This window comes from Pelophylax lessonae (assembly GCF_965119305.1).
Source record: "Pelophylax lessonae genome assembly, chromosome: 2".
In the NCBI taxonomy this organism is placed as follows: Eukaryota; Metazoa; Chordata; class Amphibia; order Anura; family Ranidae; genus Pelophylax; species Pelophylax lessonae.
Window position 1 is genome coordinate 588,361,394 of NC_138769.1, and position 20,506 is coordinate 588,381,899.

At 44.7% G+C, this 20,506-nt stretch overlaps 1 protein-coding gene across 1 annotated transcript in view; it reads left to right on the top strand.

Moving 5' to 3' along the window:
- Window positions 1–911: 911 nt before the first annotated feature.
- SENP1 (SUMO specific peptidase 1) overlaps window positions 912–20,506 on the top strand; it is a gene marked incomplete at its 3' end in the record, with an annotated part of 87,724 nt that continues 68,129 nt past the window's right edge. Inside the window, exons 1-9 of the mRNA XM_082244705.1 lie at window positions 912–1,013; window positions 8,375–8,447; window positions 8,812–8,989; window positions 9,670–9,832; window positions 13,898–14,001; window positions 14,104–14,351; window positions 16,162–16,222; window positions 18,543–18,581; window positions 19,633–19,717. Coding sequence (XP_082100831.1) covers window positions 927–1,013; window positions 8,375–8,447; window positions 8,812–8,989; window positions 9,670–9,832; window positions 13,898–14,001; window positions 14,104–14,351; window positions 16,162–16,222; window positions 18,543–18,581; window positions 19,633–19,717 — 1,038 coding nt within the window. The 5' untranslated portion in view covers window positions 912–926. The remainder of the gene's footprint in view (window positions 1,014–8,374; window positions 8,448–8,811; window positions 8,990–9,669; window positions 9,833–13,897; window positions 14,002–14,103; window positions 14,352–16,161; window positions 16,223–18,542; window positions 18,582–19,632; window positions 19,718–20,506) is intronic.

Below are 20,506 nucleotides of genomic sequence, written 5' to 3' on the forward strand. Positions count from 1 at the left end.
TGGACTAAAACGTCCAGCACATTTTAGTGGACTAAAACGTCCAGCACATTTTAGTGGACTAAAACGTCCAGCACATTTTAGTGGACTAAAACGTCCAGCACATTTTAGTGGACTAAAACGTCCAGCACATTTTAGTGGACTAAAACGTCCAGCACATTTTAGTGGACTAAAACCGAATGGGTGTAGTTCAATTGTAATTTGTAATGCATTATTTAAGCATTTCTCTACAATTTCCAAACTCATTATATACTACTGCTGGTCCTGGAGTGAAAAATCGAATATGTTATTATTTATGGTATTAAGCTTTGAGCATGCACCAGTGTTAATTTTGGCAGCAAATTTCGATTTAGTTTTAGTTATAGTCTTTTGACTAAAATGCCATTTTAGTTTTAGTTGTATTTTAGTCACCTGAATGGTTTTAGTTTTAGTCGTATTTTAGTTGACTAAAATTGTGGTAATTTAGTCGACGAAAATGTTTTAGTCGACGAAATTAACACTGACTGGGATGCAAGGAGGGGGGTTGTGGAGCATGGCAGCTCCCATGGGTTTATTGTTTTATCCTTCCTTTCAGCTTTAGAGTGAATTTGGAAAAGTTTAATCCACTTGCACTGTTTTATGCCTTACTCTATATTTTAACTGGAAAAGTTGGGGGTCGTCTTATACGCCGGAAAATACGGTAAATTAAAGTTTTGCCTTTTAGTTGTTGTACTTTAAAATCTCCTCTTCCCCAAAATGTGTGTGTGTGTGTGTGTGTGTGTGTGTGGGGGGGGGGGGGGGGGGGGTGCAAGGACATGCACTATAGGCATTTGATCTGCTTAAAGTTTCAATAAAATGAGTGTTGTTTAAAGGTATACTATTTGTTATAAATTTTTTGCTTGTTTTAATATTTTTTTTTCTGATACCTTATAGATGAAGATATTAAAGGAATGGTCTGGGAAAGTGAACATAACTCTAAGTGTAAAGCACATTTTAAAGACTCTGCACATGATTCTTTCTCTACATACAATTATGAGGTTTGAATACTTAAGCTTCTTTCTAATATCTATATAGGACCAACATATTACATAGTACAGTACTTTACAAATTATTTCTAGTGTCCCTACTGCAAGTGGGATTTAAAATAATTCTTAAGCTGCTATATTGTCCGTTTTACCATCCCATCTGTTATATAGTGCTATGTTGCAGATTTTCACCTTATCTTATAGCGTCTCCCAGCGCTCACGTGACTCCTCGGCTCTCTCCTTTCCGGGTCTGACAGCTATAGTGGGCAGGGGCAAGAATCCCCCGCTAGCGTCAGCTGGGGGGGGGGGGTAAGAGGAGCCGAGGAGTCATGTGAGCACCGGGAAACGCTCTGAGATAGGGTAGAAATCTGCTTTCTCTTACGTCCACTGACAGTCGCCGCCCACTCATACAGTCTTCACTACTGGGTATTGCTCTTATCCACAGTAGTAAGCTAGGCAGAAGATTTTGTTAGAAACATTCCCAAAAACTTTGCATAGACACACCTATAGGGGGCTGTCCCTCTGGTCCAATACCCCCCTGCTAGCAGCATTCCCAATTCAGTTTGTCTTTTGCCTAGTTAGGAGTAGGCAGGCTTCCCTTGGCTGGGGCTGCAGTCTCAGCCTTTTCTTAATTTTTTATTTCTGCAAGTGATTTTTCTTTAAACTTACAGCTTTTTATTTGTTCCTGTGGTTAGTTAGTCAAACTTGGGAAGACTACAGCGTTTTGCGGAGCTGGGAATCGCACTGGTTGTCCTAGAGCCTTACGGAATCCCAGCCTGCTATCGAGCGTTAGCAGGCTATGCGTACGCCCAGGCCTTGCAAACGACCTGTCCCTGTCCTCAGGGACAAAGCCTGCGGAGTGGATACTTCGCTGGGATGTCTCAACTGCGGTACGCTGCGTGTTGCTAGCGTCCTCTTAGGCTGACGGCACCCCCACCCAGAGTGGGAGGCTTCCTGTCACAGAGCGGCACCTACGTTTTCGCTGGACCGGTGAGTACCATGCTACCCCTCTATCTATGGCATTTTCTGTTGGGGGGGTTGTATGTGGGGCCTCTGTCATGGGAATGGCAGTCTATGTGGAGTCTGTGATATCCCCTTCATGTCTGTCTGTATGGTTCCCGTGTGTCCCTTCACGGTCCCTGCGGGGGCGCTATAGCGGTTCTGCCGCCGTGTGGGGGGTTTGCGGGGGTCCCTAGTGATGTTTATGCAACGTTTGACGTGTGGGGGGGCCGCATCGGTGTGAAAAAACGCGGGCTGCCATTTCGGGTGTGGGCAGGCTGTTTGGCCTCATTGTGAGGGCAGCGGCCATTTTCTGCAATGCTTGGCTCCCTTTTTCAGGCGCCATCTTTAGTGTGGGTAATGTGTTTTCCTCATGTGCTCGGCGGCCATTTTCTCGGAGCCTCCCCCATAGACTTACATTGGCAACCATTTTCTTGTGGCTCAGACCTATATTCGGCCTCTAGTGGCATGACATTTCCTCTTTCCAAGCACTCAGATCGAGCTGGCAGCATGGTACTGTATAGACTCACTTCTGGGCGCTTTCTCTATTTTTTCGGGGGTATATCTCTGGCAGTTATATTTTTCAGTGCTTAGTAGCACAGGCTAGTCACTCATTGCGGTACATTGCTGTGGGAACCGCCGCTATCGCCAATTTAAAGCGCCAGCGCCATTTAATTTTTAAGTGTTTCTATGGAGTCCCAGGATAGCAAATTCCCCCCAGCTCTGGTGAAGGGTTCAGGTACTCCTGAATCCTCTGCTATAGTCTCACTTACTGCTGCACTTACAACTTTAGCGTCTAAAGTGGATCTGTTGATGTCTGAGCGGGCTTCTAGGAAAAGGCCCAGGCTTTCTCAATTTTCTGATTCGGAGCTAGATATTGTTGCCACAGACAGTGTACCCCCTGAGGGGGTCTCAGTCCTCTCAGTCGGACGGGGGAGGAGGTGGATGATTCCCCCTCCGGGTCGGCCAGAGAACGCGCTGCAATGTCTGCGCTCATTAGCTCTGTTAAAGACACGCTACATTTAGAAGATGAGCCCCACCCGCCGGGTAAGCGGTCTTCCTTTGGGACCCGCAGAACCCAGAAGTTTGTTCAGGTGTTTCCCTGTCCCGCTGAGTTTCATGAAACAGTGAACGAACAATGGCGCAATTTAAAGCGCAATTTTGTGGTACCCAAGCGGTTTCAGCACCGTTATCCCTTTTGAGTCTCTAGTGGATTCGCGCTGGACTGTGGCCCCTAAGGTGGACCACATGGTATCCAGGTTAAACAAAGCCCCTCTGATGCCCATGGAGGATTCTCCGGTGTTTAGGGACCCGGCGGATAGGCGGGTGGAGTCTCTTACCCGCCACTCCTATATGATGGTAGGTTCCTTGATGAAACATGTGTTCGCCTCAGTAATGGTCTCTCAGGCTGTGGTGGAGTGGATTGAGGTGCTAATACGCACCCTTGTGGCGGATTCCGCCCCTCCTGCTACTCTGGAGATGGTGGACCAAATTATTCAGGCTGTTTTATACCTGTGTGACGCGGCCTTGGATGAGGCCCCTTTAGTCTCCTGCTTATCTGAGGTCGCAGTGACGATATGTCGCATCGTGTGGTTAAAAAGCTGGTCGGCCGACCAGACTTCCAAGAAGACGGTGTCTGACATCCCTTATGCAGGGAATCGCCTTTTTGGGGACTCACTGGACGAATTGGTTAAGGGGGTCACTGGGGGTAAAAGCACACTGCTGCCCCAGGTGTCCATTCGTGCCTTCAAGGCACAAGACGAGGGCAAATTCTTCAAGGCCCTCTGGTGGCCAGAAGAAGCCTTGGGTGGGCAAGCCAAAAGCCGAACACACTGGCACGGCAACCCAGTCCGCCTCGACATGAAGGGGCGCCCTCACCCGTTTCCGGGGTGTGGGGATGTCTGCGCTGTTTTCCCGGACCTTGGCTGGCCAAGATTCAGGACAGATGGGTTCAGGAACTCATTTGGTCAGGGCACAAGATCGAATTTCGATCGCGCCCAGCAGACGGATTCTTTCCCTCAAATCTTCATTTGACCCCAGATCGTTTCCGAGATCTCCAACGGGTGGTTCAGGATCTCCTCGCCCAGGGGGTGATCATCCCGGTGCCACATCGGGACAGGTTTCGGGGTTTCTACTCAAATCTGTTCACGGTGCCCAGAAAAGGAGGGCAAGGTGCGTCCAATTCTTGACTTAAAGTTTCTGAACCGCTTCGTGCGGGTTCAAAAGTTCCCCATGAAATCCCTCCGATCGGCGGTGGCCTCCCTGAGCCCGGGAGATTTCCTAGCTTCCATCGACCTCAAGGATGCGTATTTACACATCCCCATTTTTACGAAGGTCATCAGAGGTACCTCCGATTCGCAATCGCGGAGGAGCACTATCAGTTCGTGGCGTTGCCTTTTGGTCTCGCTTCGGCTCCAAGGGTGTTTACCAAAGTATTGGCTCCTGTCCTGGCCTTGGTGCGGATTGCAATCCTTGGATATCTGGACGATCTTCTGTTAAGGTCGAGTTCCAGTGCCACTCTGTTGCACGATCTGTCAACCACGGTTCAGATGCTCCAGGAGTTCAAGTGGACCATCAATTTTCAGAAGTCGACATTGTCTCCTTCTGTTGGACTCCCTTACCCGGGGATGGTTCTGGACTCCGCCCAGGCGAAAGTCTTCCTGCCGGAGGACAAACTCCGGACTCTACAGAACGAGGTCAGGTCCCTCAGGGACAACGAATCCTCATCGCTCAGGACCTGCATGCGGTCCCTGGGATTGATGGTGTCAGCCTTCAAGGTGATACCATTTGCACAGTTCCACACACGATCTCTGCAAGCGGAGATTCTGGCCAGGTGGGACAGGCATCCTCAGTCCTTGGACAGGAGGATATCTTTGAGCCACCAAGTCAGAGCGGATCTTCTGTGGTGGATCCAGTCTCTAGCTCCGATGGAAGGGAAATCCTTCCGGCCTTCCTTATGGACGGTGAACACCACGGACGCCAGCCTGTTGGGATGGGGTGGCGTTCTGGACAATTTGTCTGCCCAGGGCACTTGGTCGGAGGAGGAATACTCTCTACTGATAAATGTCTTTGAACTGGGAGTGATCAGACTATGTTTGCTCCGTCGGTCGGATCGGCTTCGGGGCCGCCCTGTGCGTGTGCAGACGGACAACGCAACTGCGGTGGCTTACATCAATCACTAAGAGGGCACCAGGAGTGCCCGGGCGGCCAAGGAAGTGACCGAGATTCTGTCTTGGGCCGAGACGCAGGTCTCGGCGCTTTTGGCGGTTCACATTCCAGGTGTGGAGAACTGGCAGGCCGACTATCTGAGCCGTCAGACCCTGGACCAGGGGGAATGGTCCCTACACCCGGAGGTGTTTCAGATGCTGTGTGTGCGATGGGGATCCCCGGACGTGGATCTGTTCGCGTCTCGTCTAAACAACAAGGTGGGAAGGTTCGTGGGAAGAACGCGCGATCCTCTGGCAGACGCCTTGGACGCGCTGGCGGTGCCTTGGAATCGGTATCGCCTGATTTATGCCTCCCCCCCCCCCCCCCCCCCATTTCAGTTGTTGTCCAGGTTCCTTCGCTGGTTGGTCTCGCAACCGAGGTTGGTGATTCTAGTGGCCCCAGACTGGCCGCGCCGGTCTTGGTACGGGGACATCATGCAACTGGTCGTCGAGCCTCCTTGGCGGCTCCCACGGGACAATCTGCTGTCTCAGGGGCTGATCTTCCTACAGTCGCTGGCTTTAACGGCGTGGCTGTTGAAAGCCAGGTCTTGAGAGATCGGGGTCTCTCGTCGGCGGTCATTCCTACTTTACTTACGACCGGGTTTCGGCCAGCATCGCAGCTTTCCTCCTGGCCGAAAGCCCCCTATTTCCATGGCGAGGGGTTCTGTCTAGTTCCTGGTATGGTGAGTAGCTGCCCCCCCCCCCCTCTCACCCTGGAGGGTTTTGGGGTGGATGTGGGCCCCACCCTGGAATGGCCGGACCCCTGGGTTTCCCTCCTTCCCATTAGGCCTCCCCCCCCCCCCCCTGTGCTTTGGTGGTCCCTGTGGGTCATCTATCCCCTCTTAGCAAGGGGTAGAGTGGCGGTCTAGGCTGGGGCTGGGTGCTACACTGGCGACTGGGCGATCGGGGGGCACTGTTCCTGTTGGGGGCTCCTGTGCCTTGCCTGGGTGCCTGGTGGAGCTGACATTTTGTTGTAGCCTATATTCTGTATAGGCCAGCGGCCATGTTTGTGTAGTCCGGTGGCCATTTTGCATTATTCTTGCAAATCAACGGCTGCCATTACAGAGGAGCCTTCTGGGCAGCGATTTTTGGCTGTGGGAGCCCTTTCTTATCCCCTGGTTCTGACTCCTGGGTCTCTTTCCTTCCTGGTTGCCGCACGTGGAGTGCTTTCATCCTGGTGCTGCTGGGGACTGTCTGGTGGGGTGGTGAGTCTGGCAGGATCAGGGGGTGCTCTTTTGCTGGCGACCAGGTGGTGTTACGAGCGTGGTGGGGGGGTGTCCCTTAGCAGTGTTTTTTGGACGTTTTGTAGGGTCCCCTTATTCCTCATGGAGTCTTTGAAGGACATTTCCCCACCTGACCCCCTTCTCAGAGTCTGCGGTGCCCACCGTGTCCCAACCATCCATTGATGCACTGACAGTGGTCCTGGAGTCCTTTGTGTCCCGGATGGAGGTGACTTTTGGGCAGCGTGCTAGTAAAAAGCTTCCCCTGCCTCATCTGTCTCCTCAGATCCTGAATCTAAATTCAGCTGCCACGAGCTGAAGCTGTGGCGGAGGCACCGGTTCCTTTTGGCACTCCCAAGCCGTCTAGAGTGGCGAAGGTGTTTCCCTTCCTCCTCCTATTTTGACAGATTTGTCGCAAAAGAGTGGGAATGTATAAAACGTAACTTTGTGGTCCCTAAGCGATTCGCAATGATGTAACCTTTCAAGGAGTCCTTTCTTAAAAAGTGGATTGTTCCACAGGTGGTGAATCCCCCAGTTTCCAGGTTGAATAAGGGCAGCCATGATTCTAGTAGAAGAATCGCCAGCATTTAAGGATCCGGCTGACAGGAAAGCGGAGGCTGTAGCCCACAATATGTTCGCTTTGGCTGGCTCGGCACTTAGGCCAGTCTTCACTATTGCCCTGGTGTCACAAACTCTGACCGAGTGGGCTAAGCTTTTTCACCGTGACCTGGAGGGTGAGCAGTTCCCCCCTGCCTTTGCTGAGCTGGCAGATCAATTGGTCCAGGGGCTGCAGTTTATCTGTGATGCCTCTTTGGATGCGGCTCCCCTGATTTCTAGACTGTCTGTTTCGGCATTTCTAGATGGATCAGACAGACAGTAACTCAAGGTCTATTCGATTAAGGGTTAGGTTCCTCCTTTCCCTGTAACGGCGTACTTTACACGGGCACTTGGTGCTTCTTGGGCCTTTCGTCATCAGGTGTGCAAGGCAGCTACCTGGTCGTCGGTGCACACTTTTACTAGGTTTTATAAAGTGGATGTGTTGGCATCTGCAGATGCCTCCTTTTGATCGCAAGGTTTTGCAGGCTGCTGTTTAGAGAGTCTGTTCCCTCTTTGGGAGAGTAATTTTCAGGTGGGCTCCGTTTTTTTTTGGTTGAGCTCCTGTTAACCTTGTTGGCTACAGTTCAGCCTTGGTAAGTATTTGCTGTTCCCACCCCTCATGTTTTTTCACTGCTTTGGAACGTCCAAGTGGTCAAGATTCTTAGGAGCTGTGTCCGTCAATGAACAAAAGAGAAAATGGGATTTTTGACTTGACGTAAAATCCATTTCTCTGATGTTTGATGGACATAGCCCCATCAAACACTTTAAACTCGGGAGCCATAGCGGCAAGCAACAAGTGCTACCATCTTGGCAACTATGGCCAGATTTACACACATGCGTTTCCTTTTAAATCACTAGAAGTCTGTCAAGGAGTCTAATGCAATATGTCAATGCAAATGATGCACTGAAGCACATTATTATGTGCATTGACCTAAAGTGTGAATTGCATTGCATTGGCATGTATTTAACGTGTGATTCTTTTAATTTCAGTAGAAAAACATGTGCCTGAAAACGGACAATTGTGAGGGCAGCTTAAATACCTGTATTTTTACTAATAATCTTTTTTATCTTTATCCTGAAATGCAATTACATTGTATGAACTCATGTAATGTTGGTAAATCTTATTTTAATATATCTACTTCATATAGTTAACCAGTTTGCATGCCCCATAGCAGTCAACCAATTCATTACTGAGATGCATTCATAAATGTATCCCTGCTTTTAAAAGGCATTGATACCAAACTTAAGTCTATATTAGGAAATATTTGCCTCTTTTCATAATACTCTTTTATAAAAGACCAACATAAAAACACTTGTTTAGTTTATCCTAAAGGTTTCTTTTCTTTTTCAGTACACTCCTATGCATCCTCGGCGATTTGAAAGACCTATGGCAAAGTCTATTCATAAACATCCCTTCCACTCTGGTAAATAACTGTAGTTTTTTCTTTTATTTCATAGTGTGGTCATGCTAAGGTAGTGTTTAATTTTTAGGCCTTCTTTATCTAAGCAGTTTTTCATACATTTCAAAAATTGTAATTGTGATCTTGTGTTATATTAATCCTAACCTGCAGGCCAGTCAAGACTTTATACAGCCTGTATTTACCTCAAAAGTATTGTTACCTTTTTTTAGATATCTTTTAAGTCTGGCTCACTTTAAATTCACACGTGCTTATACGTTGTAATTTGTAGGTAATTATCCTTATTAACCCGAAAACTGAGGGATTATAATCACATATAGGATTTTTGCTAATGTAATTGAAAACCTATTTTTATTTTATGCACCCTTAGAAACCTTTAAAGCAGAGAAGGCAATGTCTGTTAACAATACAACATTGGCCCCATCGGTTGATTTCCTTAGAGCTAAACAGAATGGAAATGGACATCCTTCTATATTCCCAGCACAGCTTGTGTTCTCTCAGAAGCAAAGACCAACAAAGAATGCCCATGTAGAAACACGAACATTAAGGTATGGGTTTTCCAAAACTTTTTTTGTTGTCCTGTTCAGAAATATTATCTGTAGCATAAAAATTCTGCTTTTTTGCAAAGGAAGTTTATTCCAGCCATGCCTAGGTGCAAGCTATACATTGTTCATAAACCGGTCATGAGAGGATGGTGAGGATCAGGGTGGGGCCACCACTGCTGATCTTGTTCTGAAGATACTAGTTGTTCTGTTGTTATCCATACTCTCTGGGGTCTATTTATAAACGATTGCCCCAAGAATTTTCTTATCGGTCCGATAGTTACCATGTTATGTCTAATATGTTTAATTTCTTTAATAGTCTGCTCTGTCTAGTGGCCTATTAGTGATATTTACCTGATATCAGTACTTTCTTGAAATACTTCAATGTGGCCACTGGATGAAAATCATTAACATAGACTATAAGCCTATTTGACGCAATTAGCCAATTATTCGTGACCTCTATGTTAATGCTTCAGACATTCACACAGCAAATTTTATTTATAATTAGACCTATTTGTCTTTATTATATTCTGAGTCACTGTTGCAGAACAGGTATGCAGAACAGGAAAGACCTGCAGTGAATATCAGATTCACTCTTTATAAATATGCCCCAATGTTATCTACCGCCACCTAGGGTGTAAGTATACAAATTGTGAACATTTTTTTTTTTTCTTTTTGTTATACAGTGGTGCCAAAAATTCAGTTGCTGCAAAGCCAAATCATACTTTTGGATCAGCTTTTGAGAAGTCCTTTCCTATTAAGAATGCTACTTGTTCAACCCCATGGAGTGCAGCTAGTCGGCGGAGCCCAAAGAAGATTCAAAGACGACAGTTTAGTACAGTAGAAGAAGTAAGTTAAAGTTTAGAATCTTTTGTGCATTGCAGCCTCTGTTTTGTGTAATCCTGTCTATGTGGGACATTTTAATACTAGTTTAAAAAAAAATATTTAATTCAATTGTCTTTATCATACATCAGGTGACACAGAGCCTCTTCATATCCATGATAGGGTTATGCTGCCATGTTCAATTGATTGGACACTGGCTACCATCATAGGTGATGGTTATGTCTGTGCAATCTTCTGCATAAAAATTAACTAGCATCTCAACAGTTCTACTTGGGATTAGAATACTAGCTTTTTCCGTATCCATTTTTCTGCGGCTTACTATGCTAAGAGGAATGGTACCTAGACCTGGCCTGTAACAGTTCTGGCTGGTGAAATTATATATCGCTCTGTGGCCAGTAGGGTGCTTTACAGGTCCGAGGCAGTGATCTTCAGCTAGGGAGTTGAGTCCCTGAAGGTCCCCGTAGTATTACCAGACGTGATGGTTACTGTGGCAGACTGGCACTAGAGTAGGCCCTACTGGTACCCTTTTCTAGTGATTCAGTGAGACTAAAAGTCGCAGTAGTACTGGTGCTTTGTGGGGGCTACAGGTAACCGCAAATATGATTGTGATACTACAGGTCGCTGCAGAGCTATCTTGTTGGACTGCAGGTTGCAGCGATGCTATCTTGTGAGACTATAGGTTGCAGCAAATATTAAAGGACCACACAACATTTCCGTGTGGGGGAAATCACCTGGGGTAACCAGCCCTATGGTGCTTATTGGCCCAGTGCCCTCGGCTGACTGCTGTTCCCAGCAAAGGTCCCTGTATACGCGTCAGAAAGTCATACCTCATTGACGGCAGAGAGAAGTGAATGTAGGGGATGAAGGGTCCCGAATAGCTTTAAGGTAGGGAGGAACCTGAACGCATTCACCTGTGCAATGTACGGGATCAGCATGTTTCATGCGGCTCAGACTCCCTTCACCTATTGCTGGGGTACAGCAGCAGCTTTCTCTAACATTTGCCAACTTGGACTGCCTTGGTCACTAGTGGAAAAAGGAACCAGTAGAAGATGAGAATGTTCGGTAGAAGGGGACACAGAAGAATTCTCATCTGAGGAATCTATTCCTAAAGAAGAAGCCCAGGGTCAGGGTTTATCTCAGACCCAAAAGGCCGTTGTGAGATTTCTCATGGAATTTGTCTGGACTATTTTGAAGTTGCCTGTTTCCCTGGTCTTCTACTCCAAACGTTACAGGACTTGGATTGTGGCAGCTGTCAATATCCTTGATCCTTTCCTGTACATCCTCATTTAAAGAATGCTTGTATGTGGATTGGGCTCACCCTGAGATGGTGTTTATTCGACCCAAGAGGTTTGCTCATGGAGTATGGCTTTAGTGGATTTGACAGTTACTCATCTCAATAAGACCCTCACATTGTCCAGTGAACTAGGTCCCGTTATTTTATGATGCCTTGGACAAATGTCTGGAGGACTTGTTTAAAGCCTCAATGTGGTTGTAATTGCGTGTCAAGGCCTTGAGGTCTGGGCTTGTTGCGTGATAACAGAGCGGGATCCTACTAAACCCAGTGGAATTCCTGTGTGACTTCAACTTCTCAGTGGATGCCATGGACTCCATACAGCAATTTTCTTGTCTAGTTGTCTGTACACATGCGCAGCATCTTATGGGTTGGTCATAGGAAATGCCCTGAAAGAAGCATGTGGAACATTTTACTGAAGGGGAAAATATTTTTCCTGCCTTTGAAAGATTACATCCACAATTGTGGGTAAGAGTACTCTGTAAAAATGCCAAGCTTAAGGTTCAAAACCTGCTGCTTTTTCTGCTTCAAAAAAGCACTCCTTTTGCCATTCTCAAGCCAAAGTCCCAGCTCCATAAGAAAAAGAAAATGAACTCCAAAGCTTGCTATACCCGGTAACCAGCCCTCTTGACAATGAAGGGGCACCTCCACTCATCCGGGGGCATGTCTCCAGACCTTCGTGAAGATTTGGCAGGGGAAGATTGCAGATCAGTGGGTCTGCAATATAGTGGATTGAGGCGACAAGCTGGGATTTTAGAGCTTTGCCACTTTTTTATGCTTTGGATCCACAAAAAAAGATTTGCTCTTCTGCAAACTCTCGATCATCTATCTTAAAGCGGTAGTATACTCAGACCTTTTTTTCTCAGTTTCAATTTAAAGCCTGTAAGTCATTGTTAATCACATAGCCTGTAAAGCAAATGATAAAAAATCATCCTTGCATCTCCTATTGATCCCGTTCTGCTGCGTTTTTGTTCATGTTTAGCACCGCCATCCTTACTGTTGTTTCCCTGTTCTTCTCTGTGATGTATTTCCGCCCTCAGTGTTGGGTCTTTTCAGAAAGCCCGCGCAGGTGCACTAGCCGCAGTTTTTCCTCGCATCTTCGGCTCTCTCCACTATCACTCCCCTGTGACGTTGCAAGTCACATGGGGTAGTGGAGGAATGCCTGAATGGGGACGGACGGATCCTCGCGAGAGCACGGGGCTGACGTCTAGTAAAGGAAATGACGCAGCCCCGGTGTGAGACCCTGCATTATTCCTGCAGCAGCAATAACTTGCTGGAAAATCTGGATGAATTTAGCATGCGCGGGTGACATCATTAGAACTTACAAGCAAAATATCTAAGCAAAGGAGAAAGGTAAAAATATTATATGCACACATACGATTTTAAATATGTAAAGTACAATGAATGAGTATACTACCTCTTTAAGGAATCATTACTGTTCCAGAGGATGAAAGATTTCACAATTTCTTAAACTTGTGAAAGTTCCCAGTAGGTAAGTGGTTAAACAGCATTGGAGTGAACTCTAGAAATGTCATTGTTCAACAATGGTCTCTACTTGGCAGCTAATTCTAGATTTTGATAAACCTAAAAAAAATCTGCTCACATAAACATCAACGGTTCTAGACATCTGGAACCTGGGTTCACACTATTGCGAAGCGGGAACCAGCATGATTCCAGGTCTGGGTTCCTGCATTGCATCTCCCTCGCAGGCAGTTCACACTGCCCCCTGCGAACCATTGTGGGTGTCAATACAAAGTTAATGACTCCCCCAGATTGGATTGCAGTGTGAACTGTGAATTTGGACATGAATCAGATTTGATTCCAGTACATGGCAAAAAAGATCCCTGCAGCGTTTTCATGAGAATGCAATGCGAGTTCAGTCTGACAAACTATATGGCTGAATTTGCATGCACAGACATCGCAAGTTATCTGCACAGCAAAGCGGTGCGAATCATGTGATGTCTGTGTTCGCAATAGTTTGAACCCAGGCTCAAGGGTGAGTTCCACTGGATATTTTCAAGTGTGGAGTAGTGTTTGAGAGCACTCGCTATGTGGGAGTAAAAGGGGGTGTGTGTGTGTTTTTTTTTTTTTTTTATCACAGGACTCAATGTTTACATAGATAATTACCACAGAGGTGCGACATCCAGGAAGCATTATTGTAGTCCTCCACATAATCTCATCTCTGTACACCAGGTATCATTGGGTCTATTCTGGTAATACAACCCTCATATACATTGATAGTGAAGGATATAGATGTTAAAAAAAAAAAAAAAATTAATACTTGGCTGCTATGAGCATCATATCATACATTGCAAAACTCCATGCATAAGAGTCCCCAAACCAAAATGTTTGTACAGTTGATATAGTATACCAATTTGGTTAATATTCAGAAGTAAGTTGTTCAAAATTTGCTTGTTTCAACAAGAGGCATACCTGCATAATGTTATAGGTATATGTCCATTTATTGTACTATACTTATGCCACCAATAGTTTCAGTACACTGTTTTTGGGGTGTTTTTTTTTTTCTCTTCTGCCCAACAAATTTTACTAAAAAAATGCAAAATCGCGGTTAAAAAACTTAGCAAAAAATGCTCAAAAGCAAACTATATAGGTGTAAATGGAGACTTCTAGGCCAAAAATGTGGTTTATGGCACTGCTTGTTTTGGGTGAACTGATTAAATTGTTTACCTGTTGCTAAGCCACCTTGCTCTTATGAAAGTAAATTTACCTTTTACAAAGTCTTTGTTTTTTATCAGCCTTCTTCTTTAACTCCTTCACAGACTGTACGGGAAGATGAGAAAGAACTCTATAGACAGTTACTGCAAGCTGTGACGGGAAGAAGTTTTTTCCCCACAAAGCCAGTGTCTTTTCGTTCTCCCCAAGTGTAAGTAATTGTGTGTGAGTATTTGCTTTGCTTGAATCTCAGTTGAAGTAACTGTGCTCCTATGGAAATGGTACTTAAGGGTATGTTTGTCTGATATTACAGATCACGGTGTTTAAGTTCTAGCAGTTTTTCTGCTCCACCTGTCACTTCTAGTCTGAGCTCTTTGGAGCCTTGTTCTTTGGACGTGGAACCCTTTTGCCAGCCATCCTTCAGCTCAGCATCATCAGATCAGTCTTGCACATCTCTGTTAAATGATGCCACAAATTTTAAACCTACTTGTGAAAACAGAAACTTGAGTAGGCATCAGCTACATAGTCGGCAGAGTCATCCCAGCCAAGAGCAGCACCAAGGTAAGAAAAATATTCTTACCGGATTTATTTTTTCGGTAAACTGGTGCAGTGCACCTGAATAGGCGCTTCTCCAGTAGCATAAAAGTAAAACATAGGTACCTTTTAGAAATTGAAATGTGCAAAATAGTACATATAAATTATTTTCATGTTGACCATTATTACTAAGGGCAGATTAGTCCATCTCCCTTTTTCTTTCTGGAACTCTGGATCTGCCTCCCAGAACATGTGACATGAACTTCTGCAGCTCTGAGGTCAGGGTTACACCACCAAGTGCCTCACTCAACCAGGAGGCCAGGAGGTGGGAATCTAGTACTTTTAAGTTAACGCTAAAAATGTTTGTTTAACTTAAAGTGGTTAAGCCACTTTAATAAAATAATAAAATTAAATTATAAAATTGTATTATCCTCTCTGTAATAGAACACTAAGTGCTCCGGTGCCTGTGTTATAGAAAAAAATATGCAGATTGGTACCTAAATCCGAGCTTCTCCCGGCATTCAGCTGACTCCTCAGATCTCTCCTCTGCCCGGCTGACAGCTCCAGTGGGCGGGCCCGAGCACTGCAGCTATTGTCAGCCAGGGAAAAGAGAGAGAGCTGAGCGGTCATATGATCGCTGGGAGCCGCTCGGATTTAGGTACAGATCGCATATTTTTTCTATAACACAGGCACAGGGGCAGTTACTGTTCTATTACAGAGGGGATTGGATAATTTTAAATAGAGAGCAGCAGAAGGGAAGGGAGTGGACACTGAGGAGCTGGAAGGGGGAGATGAGAACAGAGGACAGTGCAGGGCTGCGGATGACGGAGACACATACACTGTTACCAGGGTTTGAGGGCTCTGCAGCCATGATACACCGTGGTCAGTGTACAGGAGGGCAGAAACTAGCAGGATCAGCTAGGTTTTTTTTTTTTATTTAGGTGTTAGAGGGCCAAATGACCCAGCGCAAGCACTGTGCTGTATACCCTGTTTTAAGGGAACAGGATCCCCCTTTTTTTTTTTTTTGTAACAAACGCTGTAAAGGGTAAGTTCATCTTCGGGAACATGTTACATGTTCCAGCCGTTTTTTAGGGTGGAACATGTAATGTGTTCCAAATGCTGCAGCCGCTGCCTTTTTTATTTTATTTTTTTTTTATTTATTTACATGCTCCAAAAATAAAATAGGTAAATGCAATTTTTTTCTGCAATAAAAAGTGCACTTTTTATTTTTAAGGTGAACTTATCCTTTTATATGTGAACCCCTATACCTGTAAAAAATAAATAATGGATGTACTGTCATGCCTAGCATGGGTAGCATTCTTTAATGTAAGAGGATTTCATATCTGTATGCAAGGTGTTTTTTTTTTTTTTTTTTTTCTTTTGTGAAAGGGGTGATGGGTCCACTTTATGTGCGTAATACTCATGTAGTACCTCCCATCTAGGGGCCTATTTATAAAGAAACTACAAATGGTAATTGGTGGGCAAGTGCAGCATACCTAATTTTAAGGTAACTATAGAGTATTTGCCTGGCACACTAGAAGGGGTAGTGCTAATGGCAAAAGAGGACCAAGGTTTTTTGAAAAGTTGGCTAACCAAACCCTGCAGATTTATGAAGGTATAGAGGTAGTAGCTTGTACTTATGGACCAGGTGACGTTATACATTTGTTTTAATGATGTGACTACAGTATGGGAAGGATAGCTTGTACTTATGAATGTTGATCAACTAAACTGTCCCAGTATCGCTTTATGATTTGTGCGAAATTTCACTGGGGAAAAAATCAAACCTTTATAATTACAAATGGTAATATCTGGTGTTATTTTCCTTTTCTCTTTTTAGGCCCAAATACAGATTCTGTCATTGTAGTTGATTCAGTTTCCAAACATGGTGATCATCCCAGGTAACACAAAATCTAAATGAGATATGAGAGCATAAAAATACATTATTTAGCTATGATTACACAGTTATAATAACACTTGATACTGTTCCTTTGTTAAAAATGCAGATGCTATCCTAAGTAGTGGAGAAAAAAATGTACTTTCTAGTTTGAAAATTAAAGGAGCTTTTTGATTTCCTCTGTGTACAAAATATGGCAAAATCCCAGAATCGCAATGTAGCTACTACAGGGAGGAGAAATCCTGTTGCCAGTTGTTTAATGGGATGGTTGTCTCCTATGTATTGCTGTTCAGCTGACGTGTAAAGTTTTAAGCTATCAATCAAAAAAATGAAAAGGAACAACTGTCTGTCTGATTAGAGTGAATCTCCCAAATGGGGACAAAAACAAATAGGCAACATAGGTTTTAACCCTTCACCACTTTACCCATAAAAATATAAATTTGAAGTTCTTCAAAGAGGCGACATCAGGTTTAAAAAACTGTACTTCCCTGCAGAAGACGACATTTACTCACCTCTACTAACCCGTTTCTACTGTCTCTTTTACGTTCCAAAAAGGAGTTCGGCATACTGCAATCTTGTTGCAGATCAGTAGCTTGGAAAGCACAGAAACCAGCAGGTTGCTATATTCGCCAGGACAACAGCCTCTGTTTTTCTTAGGAAAACGAACAACCTGTAGTAGGAAAAATATAGGTGTTTCCATTGAGTTCCTACTAAAGATTATGGTTGTTTGGCTGCTACTTTCACCACTATTTTGAGTCATAGGCACATGGAACAAGCATGCATCGAGCAAATTCAGAAATCTGCATACTTGTTCCAGGTTAGTGACCCAGTGTATTAAAGCCTGGCACCAGCAGCCTGGAGTTAAGATCCACAATGCAATATGTGTTTTCCTTTCTTTAAAGATAAAAAAGTTGAAGGAAATCTCCTTCTGTCCTGCACTTCAGCTTATGCCCAGTTTAAAAACTTGCTGTTGCCTGAGAAGGTAAAAATGGCGACCACTATCCATTCATTGGTGCCATCGGTTGTCAGGCAAGGACAGTTACTAAATCTTTCTACTATGCTGCTAAATAACTCTTGCTAGAGTTGCCTAATAAGTAATGCTCTTTTTTGCCTAAGAGTCGCTAATAGTTAAAGGACTACTACATAACATACATTTGCTAACTATTCCTGCAAAATACCAAATGAAGGCAGCAAATTTATTTGTGCCTAGAGTTCAGATATAAATATTCATCAATCTAGTCAGCTAAGTTGAAAAGTATTCAGTGCAGTGTGTTGTATGTGCAGCATTTCTTTGGCTGTATCTCTGTTGGAATACTGCATGGAGAAGCCAAAAAAAACATTAGACCGTGATGGACTAGATAAACTTCCAACCTTAAAATGAGTCCTTAACCCTTTAATGACAGAGGCTAAAGCAAATCCCAATGCCTGAACACAATTTTGTAACTTTAGCATGGCTTTTCTTTTAGGACAAAATGGGCTTTCGTTTGGTGGTAATTGTTTTTCTTGTTAACAGAAAACTGGCCAAAAATAAAGAAACACACACACACACACACATATATATTTTATTTACAGTATTTTTTTTTTTTTTTTTTAGCTGTATTTTTCTTGCTCCTAGCACACAGAATTGATGAAACTGTCTCTTATGCATTATAAAAGTGGTGCATTTGCACATGCTATACCACTTTTAGAATACACGCAAGACAATGTAGCAAAATCTGTCTGCACCAGTTTTACTCTGTACACCAAAAAAGAGTTGGTCTTAATTGGCCCCACATTTGAAAGGTAAAAGTCGGTTTTATTTAGTATTTGTCACATTCATAGCACCACGATTTAATAGTGGTTACATTTAGACCTATCTGAATTTGGTACACTATTTGCGGTTGCAACATAAGGTGTCACACACGCTTCATGAATTTGAAGTAATAAATTAACAGGAATGAATGTCAGAAGAGTGGCACAGCAGACACACCCCCCCCCCCCCCCCCGCACCTCACATTGTTTTAAATCAGAAGCTGAGATTAGTGACATCTTGTGGCTATGTACTTCAATTATGTTTAAATCTTATTCTGTGCCTATGGTTTAGAGCTGGTTCACATAGCAGCGACCCGACTTGCCGGGCGACCTCGGAGAGACCTGCACGGACTTCATATCATTGAAGTCAATGCAGGTCGCCCCAAAGAAGCTCAGGACCCTTTTTCTAAGTCGGAGTGACAAGTCGCCCCAGTGTGAACCGGCTCTTATGGCCTTCTTTAATTAGCAACTAAGTTTTTAGTGTTTTTGTTTTTGTTTTTTGTTTTTTGCTAACCTTTTTTTATTTTTTTTAGCACACCTTTTTTCAAGGCAGAGCTCTGGATTAAAGAACTGTGAGTCTTTCTTTGTGTGTGTGTGTATGTATATATATATGTATGTATGTATATATATATGTGTGTTATATTATATTTTATAACTTTAGAATGTAATAGGCTATACAGTAGGTATCTGTGTTTACACATGTAGCACTGCCCCCTTAAGGACTGCTGGATTTTCACACTTTCGGGTCCCCCTGGGTTACCGTTGCCAACTTTGACTGGGCCAAGAAGTAAAGTGATAGACTGTCACTTAGTCCAGGGGTATGAAGTTGTTTTGTGTTTTATTTATAAGTTAGGAATGCTAGACAGGAATAGTGGGGTACTCCAGATTAACTATGCACAAAACTTTGGAGGACATTTATCTCTTGATACAGCCAGGCTATTAATCCACCTTGCTACTTAGGTGGATTTAGGGTTAAGTCTCTTTCCAGGTGACTTGATGAACTAAAGTTATCTTCAGGACCCTCTCCTAGTATCCTCTTTTGACCACTGACACCCGTCCACTGACTATCCTACTCCGGGGTGGCCCCCCCTCAGGTCAGGCCCCTTGACACGATTTCCTGTACTCACGATACTGTTTTTCCAGTGTCTCCCCCTCAGTCAGCTTTCTTGGACCTCTGGGTTCAGCTCTGTTCCTCTGGCCCTCAGGATGACCTCCTGATGCTACAGAAGAGGAGGCAGCCACCACCCTTTTCCGGGGCTCACCAGCCAAAGACCCCGCAGCACATGTGGTCCTGGCTTTTTTACAGTATCCCAGAATGCACCGAGACACCAGGACTGAATCAAAGCCTATGTATCCATTGATCAAGTTTCCTCCCACTGTCCGAAATGCCTCCCTATTGGACCAGTGTGAAGCACTTTCTAGACTCAATGAATCCCATACTGAGCAGACCTCACTAACAGATCCTGCTCTATGCTAGGCAGAAAGCAATATAGATTTGCTTTCTGCCCCTCAGGCAGACAGAGCCAAAAACTATACTCTATCACTAGCACCTACTTAGGAGGGTACTGTAGACATCTAAAGTGGTTGCTTGCTTTTTTTATTTTATTTTTTATTTTTTTGCAGCACCAGCCTATATGATTCAAGGGCAAGAGAAAGAAGGCGACTAATAGAAGAGCAAAAAGCAATTGCATTAAAACTTCAAAACCAGGTGACCATTACGATTACATAGTCTGGCAAAATCTTTGTATGTATACTACATTTCTCTTTCATTCATTGACTGACGCAGTCTCTGTTCATCTTAACAGTAGGGTTATACTCCCCCCCCCCCCCCCCCCTACAGGAGTAGGACACTAGGCAGAAAAGTTCTGGCTACACCTATGGGCAGTCCCTGGAGATATACTCCCTCTCTGCTATAGGATGTCAGTTTTATTCTGCCTAGTCAGGAGTAAGGACCTAGTTCCTTTCAGGGATTTCTGGTCCTGGCAAAAGTTTTTGTCTAGTTTTTTCTTCTTCAGATTTTTTTCCAGAGATCTACAATCAACTAAGCCGGATCTGGGCAATGGGCTGCATATATAGATCCAGTGGTCACCCCAGCTGGCCAGCGAGCGTGCGCAGACCCCAGCTCTGCGCTAGGTCGGCCGCGACATAGTCCCGCTGGGCGGGGGACTGGCCCTGCAAGTTAAACGTCTAGCCAGGTCGCATACCACCGGGACTAGTCCCCGAGTCGCATCGTTTCCTATTGGCCGACAGCTCCCCCACTTCGGTGGGGAGGAGTTCTGTCAGGAGATGGTGCCCGCCTGTTCCAGGTATGGTGAGTAATTGTTCTCTCCTGGCGGAATTTGGGATGGACGCTGGCCCCTCCTTAGGACGGTCGGGCCCCAGAGTTCCTCTCTGTCCTGTCACGCACCCCCCCTTGCCTGTGCTAGGCGCTACCTGTTTGAGGAGTCTCTTATTAAAAAGTGGACCCTCCAGTCTCCAGACTGAATAAAGCTACCAT